General features: G+C 31.9%; 1 protein-coding gene across 2 annotated transcripts in view; it reads right to left on the bottom strand.

The window, feature by feature from the left end:
• Nucleotides 1-3,920: 3,920 nt before the first annotated feature.
• LOC107438120 (venom protease) overlaps nucleotides 3,921-10,725 on the bottom strand; it is a 47,167-nt gene continuing 40,362 nt past the window's right edge. For both annotated transcript variants that reach the window (XM_087155889.1, XM_087155888.1), the window contains 4 exons: nucleotides 9,744-9,859; nucleotides 7,963-8,240; nucleotides 4,864-5,003; nucleotides 3,921-4,096 (listed from right to left, as the gene is read on the bottom strand). In XM_087155889.1, coding sequence (XP_087012015.1) covers nucleotides 3,938-4,096; nucleotides 4,864-5,003; nucleotides 7,963-8,240; nucleotides 9,744-9,859 — 693 coding nt within the window. In that variant the 3' untranslated portion in view covers nucleotides 3,921-3,937. The remainder of the gene's footprint in view (nucleotides 4,097-4,863; nucleotides 5,004-7,962; nucleotides 8,241-9,743; nucleotides 9,860-10,725) is intronic.

The following is a 10,725-nucleotide window of genomic DNA, read 5'->3' as shown; positions in this document are numbered from 1 at the left end:
ATATGTTAATTAGTGCTCACGATATTTTAAGACACGAAATCTGACACAGAAATATACTTTCTCAGAATAAACATTTTAAAGTTCGTTCACACAGTTTTGAAATTCGTTTTTCCAAAAGTAATCTAGAGCAAAAATAAATTTCATTTAATATTTTTTATTATACTTAATAGTTGAAAAAATTTTGAATTGTAAGGTATATATTTGTTTACATCATTTTAAAGTATATAATTTTACATGGCAAAATACGAAAGTGGAGCTAAATCGGTTGAATATTTCTTCAGAAATAAATTTTTTTTAAAAAGTCTATAGTTAAAATTAGATTTCTCAGGAACTATAGAACCGATTTCTTTCAAATTTTGTAAAATGACTTTTTATAATGTATACCTTTCAATTATATATATATATATATAGCAAAATAAACATTAAATGGGTCCAAATTTTGAACCCCTCTCCCGTCTAAACTATGGGGACCATATTTCCCAGATTGCGACTGCCTCCTATATTTAGGTTAGGAGGTCAGAAAACAGAACCCATTAAAAAAAAGTATATTTATTCAGCCATTTTTGTGTCTAATTTCGTAACTTAATATATCATCCGCACTAATTAGCATTTTTGATATTACGACCTCGAACCATCAAGATAAGAGTCCTATAACTTATTCAATCATTGAATCAAAAATTGTAGGTCCGTTTTTTTCACGTTATGTTGATATAGAGCAGAATTGTTTCTCCCTGAATAACTTCTGTTTTAATGACCACTTTCACAAATGAAGTGCTAATCTTAATGGTGCAAAACATCAAATAAACTCATCAATTTGTGCAGACTGTATTTTAAAAATAAGAAACTATGAATAAACATCCATTTTTTAGACCTCTAAAATGTGAGGGGGGTGCAGACGCAATCTAAAAAATAGGCTCCCGATAGTCTAGCCAGGAGAGCGGTCGAAAGTTAATTTCACTTATTGTGTATTTCGTCATATCTCTGAAACCTTTCGAGCGAATCATACATTTATTAAAAACAGGAAATTCTCAAAAATGCGTTTTTAAGAAAACAGATGTAACATTTGATTTCATCTTCAAACTTCTTTTTTGAGTATTCCTTTTTAAAAGAGTTCACCAATGAATTCAAATAAATTCGTTATATTACTCATTTGCATAAAAGACAATTTTATTGAAAAAAAAATAATTAGTTCTCATTAAAGAATTGACATGTCCCGCAGTGGACTGATCGTTAAGACACGGTTCCCAGCAGATCACCGAAGTCAAGCATCACTGGCTGCGGTCAGTGTGCGGGTGGGTGACCACTTGGATCAGCTTGCGTAGGGACCGAGGGTGTGCGGTATTGGTCCTCGTTAAACTGTTCTACCGTAAAGTGCTCGACTTCGCGTGCAGGTCGTCGGGCTACCGAAGCTGTGGTGCCATCCCCTCCGCAGAGGATCAAAATTGTGATGGCATGTCTTCGGATCATCCTCAGGGATGTTTCCCAGACCGTCGCCAATAGCCCATTGTGCAGCTCTAGTGCGACGTAAATGAACAACAACAACAAAGAATTGACATAGGTTCTATAAATTTATAATAGCGGTGGTAAGTTCACATTGTAAGAATTTCTATATTTAAATACCACTTACAGTCCATGGCCAAATTATTAGACGCACTATAAGATTCCATGTAAAATCTTAATTATCATATGATACTATACATCTTTTTTGCTTTTACGCGACTGAAACCGGTTTTTACTTGTTTACGTTCGTGCATCAATTAGTAAAATTATAGGATACATAATAGAAATTCGGCAATTGGATAAATTAAACGACATATTACATAAATATAGAATATTTATTATATCAGGTATTTTATAAGTATATTATAATAATTATATCAAATTCATAGACAGACTGTAGTGTTTTAATAATTGCATGTTCCGCACGAGTTTGTATTCAATACTTTTATATTTAAACATGCATGTAATAGGTTTTATTTCGGGTGATTTTTTATATACTTCTTATTTATATTTACTTTTAACGTATTACATTACAATGTTAACTAATTGACACGCGAGCATAAACAAGTGCAAACCGGTTTCAGAAGCGTAGAAACAATGATGCTGTATAGTATCACCTGATAATTAAAATTTTACATAGAATCTCCCTCTTTTCAGTTGTATAGAAATGTACTACGATATTTCACTTCTTCTTAATATTTTTCGTATTTAATTGTCACAAATATTTTTTTTAAATTTTCACAACGCTTTCATTTAAAACTATGTTCAATGTAGTTTTCAATTCCATATACTTTCCTAACTCGAAAATTTTTAATCTATTTGAAAATCAAGAGAGAAACTGACGTACTTCCTTCTCCTATGACTTTCCACGCGCTACTGGTGAAAGCAGGCGAAGTGTTGCCATAGGTAGAGAGTTCTGCTCTACGACACATGTAGCCCATTTCGATAGCCAATAAATAAACGAAACTTAGACAAGTGAATCAACAATATTGATTCATAACTGGGCTGATACAAATATACTCATTTGAATTAATTGCTGTCAAGCTAACCGTGGGAGATTTATTCTCAAAAAAGTTTGCTCATACGAGGGTTGCTATTTATATTTCTGGCCTTGGCAACAGTAAGTGTTGCTAGGCGACCGCAGACGATTTTAATCGAAAGTTTGATATTTTTAAACATAAATTCAGCAGACGATTTACCATTATAGCTTCATTTGTGTTGTTGACAGTAAATTGAAAAGTTCTTCTCTTTCAAAAAATGGAATTGAATCGTGAACATTTTCGTGCCATTATTTTTCATAACTTTCGACGTGGATTGTCAAGACAAGAGTGCTTTGATGAACTTAATTCTTTATTCAGCGATAAAGCGCCATCCTACAGCACTGTAAAAAAATTGGTATAACGAATTTAATCGTGGTCGATGTTCGATACAGGACGAACCCCGTGCAGGTCGTCCAAAATCCGTTGTTGTGCCAGAAAAGATCGATGCTGTGCGTGAACTGATAAAGCAAGATCGTCATGTGACATACCGTGAGATAAAGGCGTCTTTGGACATTAGTATGACTAGCATCAATAAAATATTGCATGAACATTTTAGCGTAAGAAAAATTTGTTCGCTTTGGATCCCGCATAATCTGACAAACGCTCAAAAAAAAGCTCGTGTCGATTGGTGCAAGGAAATGTTGGAAAGATACGGTCAAGGTACATCAAAGGCTGTGTATAACATCTACACAGGTGACGAATCATGGATCTATGCATATGAGCTGGAAACAAAACAGCAATCAACTGTATGGGTCTTCCCAGACGAGGCAAAACCAACAAAAGTTGTTCGAGGAAGAAGCACATCGAAACAAATGATTGCCTGTTTCTTCGGCATTAACGGTCATGTGACAACAGTGGCGTTAGAGCAACGCAGGACGGTCAATTCTGAATGGTACACGACCATTTGTTTGTCAGAAGTCATCGGAGAAATTCGAAAAAAGCAGATGTACAGGCGAATCATTCTTCATCATGAGAATGCGAGCTCTCACACATCGGCTCAAACAAAGGCATTTCTGACGGAGCGAAAGATCGAACTGATGGGTCATCCGCCGTACAGCCCTGATTTGGCACCCAATGACTTCTTATTCCCACACATAAAAAATAAATTACGTGGACAACGATTTTCGACCCCCGAAGAAGCGGTTGATGCATTTAAAACGCATGTTTTGGACTTACCTCAATCGGACTGGAAAAAGGGCTTTGAAAATTGGTTCAAACGCATGGAAAAGTGTATTGATCATCATGGAGAATATTTTGAAAAACAATAAAACCAATTTCGATCCTACATGTTTGTTTTTTCATTATTAGGCCAGAAATATAAATAGCAACCCTCGTAGTGAGGTTCGATGCCGTTTATTGGTAGTGATAAAATAGACTAAGTAAATTGTTTTAAATATTTATTGCATATTTTCATCAATCCAATCTAAATATTCCGTGACTCTTGTGTAAACTCCAGGGTATCCAGCCTGAGCACACTTACTTCCAAATGATACAACTCCAATCACAGTCCAATGTCTTGTTCTATCAGGTATCACCATAGGACTACCAGAGTCTCCCTGTCAAACAAATATATCATCACAAAAAAAGCAGGAAATTTCAGTGATAGATTGCGTCAGATTGTTCTAGCATTTTAACATCTGTGGCGAAAATTTCTTAAATATGATAAGTTTTCTTTTTGAAGTAAATGAGCAATTTTTAGCGTAACTTACTTTTAATCACATCCGTTTTATGCAAATGATGACCAATGTTAAATTACAGAACGCACCATAAAATGTGAATTCTAAAAAACATGCAATTTAATTTGAGTATTCATTTAAAGAAATATTTAGCTCTTTAGAAATATTCAACTAAGCTATTAATAATGCATTTCAATTAAACAAGTTTTAAAAATTAAATTATAAAAAAAATTATTTCAATTTATTTTCAATTTAAAATCCATATTTACAAATGAAATGTGTTAGGAGATTTTCCTAATGTATCAAAAGTATCACTTTGAGATGGATTTCTTCCAGTAAACTGAAAAAACTGGAATAAACTGAATGAAGGTGACCAATAGAATTAAATATTATTTAATATAGCACAAGAAAGTTAAGACTTTAAAACAAACTATTAAATAATTTTAAATTCTTTAACCTATTTAAATTATTTATTTTTATATGATATTCCTTATTTTCCTGAATTGTTCAATCTTTGTAATTTCTTTTAAATGAGTTGAGTTTGAAAATCTTTTGGAATGGTCTTTTACCAGTCTGGAAGACCCTTCTAGTTTTGAGTTCTGAATAATTACAATAAATAATAAATTAATATAAAAATGAATAATTACCTGACAAGCATCTTTTCCACCTTCAAAAAAACCTGCACATAAAAATCCTTTGGTTATAGGTTGAAAATATCTTCGATTACAGTCTGCATTATCCCATATGGGCATGGTGACTTGCTGTAATGAACCACTGCCAGTGCCACCTATGGTAAACATTTTAGATTGAATGAAAATATTTTAAATTATTTCGACTACTATGAAAATACCTTTCAATCTATTACTGCAATGCTTAATTAATAATGTCTACTTCTGATACACATTTATTCTAATACTTATTTAAAATATGCATTTAGCATTTAAAATTCGGTGCCCCTTTCTACTACTACTACTACTACTACTTAGCCAACTTAAAATTCCATGGAAGCCGAACACTCTATCCCCTGAGCCATCACGGCTCTATTTAGATTGATATTTTATAATTTTATAACCGTCGTTCAACAGCCGACCCAATTTAATGGGTTTGCAACTACTAATGTTCAACTCCATAACCTTGTAATTTTGAACCCAATACAGAAGACAAGGGAACTCCTGGATCGAGTAGTGGTAGAAATTTGCCTTCGTGGAAGACTTTTTGGTGGAGCTAACCCGCATTTGCGTTACATGGAAAGGAAGACCACGAGAACCTTCCACGGTTAGCCTGATAGCAAGGGGACTCAAACCCATGAACCGTCTACCACTGAGGATATTTCATGTTAGCACTGTGGTCGGTGCAAGTCGGATGCGAAATTCGTGTCGACTGGGATTCGAACCCGGTTCGCCTCATTGAAAGGTGAACGCTCTATCCCTTGAGCCGTCACGGCTCTATTTAGATTGACAGTAACCTTAAAACTATTCATAAAAATTATTGTAGTTTCCGAAATTCCTCAGTTTCTTAATAATTCGAGCTGAAATAACTGTCTCGGGCACGACATATTTTACTCTTGAGAAGAATTTAATCCAGGAAAACCCTAAGTAAAGGAACACCTTACACCTTAGGAACAGAAAAAGAAAGGAACACCTTAGGAACAGAGAAATGCTAAGGAACATGTCTGTAAAGAATAATAAAATACAATAAAAATTCCAAGAAAACAATAAAAATTCCAAGGTAACTGTAGAAAAATACGATGTATGTATATTACTCTTACTAAATTTTCTTCCAGCAAATGAGTAAAAGCAATATTGATGCCATTATAGGCATTACATATTTCCTCGCTTTCAAAATTTCGCTAATTTTATAAACTTAATTTTTTAATTTTCCTTAATCAAATTTTACAATTATAAATATTTTATAATCTTCTTAACAATCAATGAAACGGCTAACTATTTTTTTAATTCAATACAAATGTATAACTCAGTAATTCCCTGTCGTAACTAAGTTAAATAAAAAAAAATTATTTTTAACTCTTTATTCCTTAAGCTACACCCTTGTGCAAATTAATTGAAACAAACTTTTTTTTTCGTGTTTTTTAAAGAAGATGTTTTGGGGTTGTTTCGGTTACAATGGGGTTGGACCTTTGCAGCCTATTGACGGTATGATGCGTTCTGAGCAGTACATTACTATTCTGGATAAAAAAGTTGTTCCAGAGTTGAAGAAACGATACCCTGATGGAACAGGGATTTTTCAACAGGATTTAGCTCTTTGCCATACGTCCAAAATTGTCAAGAAATTCATGTCTGAGAATCAAATTGAGACATTGGAGTGGCCAGGGAACTCTCCGGATATCAACCCAATTGAGAATCTCTGGGCCATATGCAAGAATCGCCTCTTAAATATGGACTGTACAACTATGGAGAAACTAATCACGGCGTGTGTGGTACAAGGACACAAATATTATAAATGACTGTAAAAAATTAGTGGAATCCATGCCGAATCGTCTCCAAATGTTAATAAAGTGTCGTGGAGATCATATTATGTACTAAAAATTTTTGAGTTTGCATAAATTTAAATAAAATAGCATTTTCTATTAGTTTTCTGAATTTATTGAGTTTGTTTCAATTAATTTGCACAAGGGTGTACTTTATATCTCTTACCTCAAAAATGTTTCAGTTACATTGTAATATTAATTCTCGCTGTCTTTTTGAGGATAAAGCTAATTATGGTAATTTTAAATATTTACTAAAAAGTGAGTTTCTTATTCATTACCTCAATAAAGTCAATTTCCAGCCAGTATGGTTAAAGTTCTCTTATCGTCGGGCTAACCATGGATGGTTTTCCTGGATTCTTTTTCTCTGTTTAACGCAAATACGCGTTAGATTAACAGAAAAAAATTTTGTCTAAAGATTTTGGGGTTTTAGTATTTTTTTTAATACGATATTATTACGACACATAAATTTCAGATGCGTATTTGAGTTATCACTTTTTTACTGTCTCAAGTAGTTTAATTATAAATTAATGTGGTTTCTTGGTCCCTTTCTCAGTGATTGATTGCTACGGACTCCACATGCCTATTTAAATCCTCAATATTTGAAAAACGATATTATTACTACACGTGAATTCCGAAACTCGCATTTAAGTAATTCCTTTGCGCTATGTCGTTCATAAATCTGTGGTTTTTCGATTACGTTTTCAGTGGTTACTACTATGGACTTCCACTTTGTATCGAAAATGCCAATATTGTAAATAGGATTCGGAATTAGAGTAGAGTAAAATTTTGAGGTAGCCCGAAAAATTAACTGAACTGATACCCTGGATCGTTAAAAAGTTAGGTAATATAGGTTATATGAAATGGATGTTTTGATCTTATGAAAATTATTTTTACAAATATTTATAATTAAGAGTGATAACGAAAATATTTCTCAAATGAGTATTTTAACAATTATTTAAAATATAACTTATCTCATATTTAATTCATCATATTTAAGCAATTTTGAGCCTACGTCTGATTGAACTATTGAAAAAATGCATAAATTCCAAAAACAAATTCAAGATATGTATTTTAAACATGATTTATCACAGTTTCTCACTTCAAAGAATTTTTTTTTCAATAAGATGCTTATAAATTTACAATTGGCAAACTGGACAGCTGAAAGCAATAAACCGTAATTTAACTGGCACACTAATAAAAGAAGGCTAGTCATCTCTGATCTATGTAAATAAAGTGAACTGATAATGTAAAAGCTTACCATAAGATAATGTACCCCATCCAGTGACTGTTCCCATATATCCAACTAAGGAATTTGCTTTCAATCCGACAGTAGGTAAGCATACTGGACTGATGAATTCAGAATAAGTAACTGGTTTTCTTAATTTTAAGAGAGCTATATCATTATAAAACCCACTTCTGGAAAAATCAGGGTGGGGTAAAGTTTCAGCAACTTTAAACTCAATGGGCTTCATAAAATCATCTGTCTTGAACAAATGATGATCTCCTAATCGTACTGTAAGCTGTTCTTTTCTGTACCTGTTAAATGATATTTCTGAATTACTAACATTCAAATAATTCATGAACATTATCCTTAAAACCTTCTTCCACTTTGATTAAAATCACACATAAAATGTACCATGGTAGAAATTTTAACAGTAAAAATAATAACACTGTATAAACATAGTATTAAGAAGAAAAAAAGTTCATGTTAATGACAATAAAAGTCAACACTCGCAAATAATACGATAATAAAAAAAATAATGGCAAACCTTCAAATTCTCAGAAAAATAATTATAATAAAAGAAATGAAGTTAATTTCTTAGGAATTTTAACGTCGACGTCGGCTTGTACCTTTTATTATTATAAAACAAACTTCCTTCATAGTAATGAACCACATTAAAATTGTGCATACTGCACTAGCGAAAATTCTAACAGTCGAAGTTTAAAAAATGCAATACTAATGGCCTTCCTCTTTAAACAAGAAAAACAATGAACTTCTGTTACTCATTATAGGCTAAATGGAACTTACAACAAGAGAAATTTTATTATCCCCGAACAAACTTTCCTTTTAGGTTTAAAAGGCAATAAACTGCATTTAACATATAACAGCAGAAATTCAAGAAGTTAAAGTTTCAGAATTACAATGCTAATATCCTTTTTTTATCAAAAAAAAAAACAATAAGCTGCTATTAAAACTTACAATGAGAGATCGTACAAGCACTATAAAGCCTACTTTCTCTTAGGTCAAAAAATCTATGAACTGCATTTAAAAAAATACGTACTACAATAGCGGAAATTCAAGCAGTGGAAAATTAAAATAATACTAATATATATTCCTCTTGATCAAAAAGACAATGAGCAGCAATTATAATGTACAATAAAGGAAATATTACAAACCTTCTTCCTTTTTGGTACAATGAGAGATCGTATAAGCACTATAAAGCTTACTTTCTCTTTGATCAAAAAATCAATGAACTGCATTTAAAAAATACATACTACAATAGTGGAAATTCAAGCAGTGGAAAATTAAAATAATACTAATATCTATTCCTCTAGATCAAAAAGACAATGAGCAGCAATTATAATGTACAATAAAGGAAATATTACAAACCTTCTTCCTTTTTGGTACAATGAGAGATCGTATAAGCACTATAAAGCTTACTTTCTCTTTGATCAAAAAATCAATGAACTGCATTTAAAAAATACATACTACAATAGTGGAAATTCAAGCAGTGGAAAATTAAAATAATACTAATATCTATTCCTCTTGATCAAAAAGACAATGAGCAGCAATTATAATGAACAATAAAGGAAATATTACAAGCCTTCTTCCTTTTTGGTACAATGAGAGATCGTATAAGCACTATAAAGCTTACTTTCTCTTTGATCAAAAAATCAATGAACTGCATTTAAAAAATACATACTACAATAGTGGAAATTCAAGCAGTGGAAAATTAAAATAATACTAATATCTATTCCTCTTGATCAAAAAGACAATGAGCAGCAATTATAATGTACAATAAAGGAAATATTACAGACCTTCTTCCTCTTTGGTCAGAAAGACAATGAGCCGCGGTTAAAATGTACCATGTCCCAACTAGAGCTCCTCCACACCAGTATTCCCGGCCTTTGTAACTGTCCAAGAATATTGCAGCCTAGAATTATTTTAAAGAACATTTATTAAAACATTTCAGAATGTACTAAACCAAAAATAAAATTTTGACTCTTGTTATGGAATCTTTTTAAATCCCATCAAATTTTATCAAAAAATATCAGCTTTCCAACTGGCAAATAGTTTTTCGCAATATTCAGTAAAATATTATCGCATTTGTTTATTATTTGTAACCATTTTATTAAATGATATAGTTTTATTCAACAAATATTTTAGATTATTTTTGGAAATATATAATTTTGATTTTTATAATTTTTTGACATGATATGTTTTTCAAAATGGAGCCCCGATTAAGTAGTTTATATTCTCATCCCCATTAAGTTCTTCAGAAAATTTTGGGTTAGTTAACAACAAATGTAGAGAGATATTAATCAACTGCTTTTACAGAGAACTGATGATAGGTTGGAATCATATATTATGATTCAAAGATTAAACAAGTGAAACAAATAAACAATGATGTATTATAAGATAATATATTAAATCTTTGATCATTGAGTTTTTTTTTATTTATCTGTTCTGTTTCAGAGATCAGTTGTCATTCATATTTTTGGACATTTGGATTTTTAATCTGGTCTCTTAGAATGACCAAAAATATGACTGTTTTATGATTTCTTAAATTAAAAAAAAATCTACAGAAATGTAAAAGAGAAGCATTTCGTCAGTGAGCTTTTTATTCTGGAAACAGATGAGAATGAGTGTCTGAGAAAATTGGCACATCTCGAAATGCATTGTTTACGAAAATGGACACATCTCGAAATGCGTGTACGAAAATGGACATAGCTCGAAATGCATGTTTTCGAAAATGGTCATAGCTCGAAATGCGTGTTTACGAAAATGGGCACATCTCGA

The sequence above is a fragment of the Parasteatoda tepidariorum genome, chromosome 12 (genome assembly GCF_982258835.1).
Source record: "Parasteatoda tepidariorum strain Cologne lab strain chromosome 12, Ptep-v5.0, whole genome shotgun sequence".
NCBI classification, from domain to species: domain Eukaryota; kingdom Metazoa; phylum Arthropoda; class Arachnida; order Araneae; family Theridiidae; genus Parasteatoda; species Parasteatoda tepidariorum.
The sequence above is the reverse complement of the archived record's forward strand: the minus strand, read 5'-3'. Positions and strand labels throughout refer to the sequence as shown.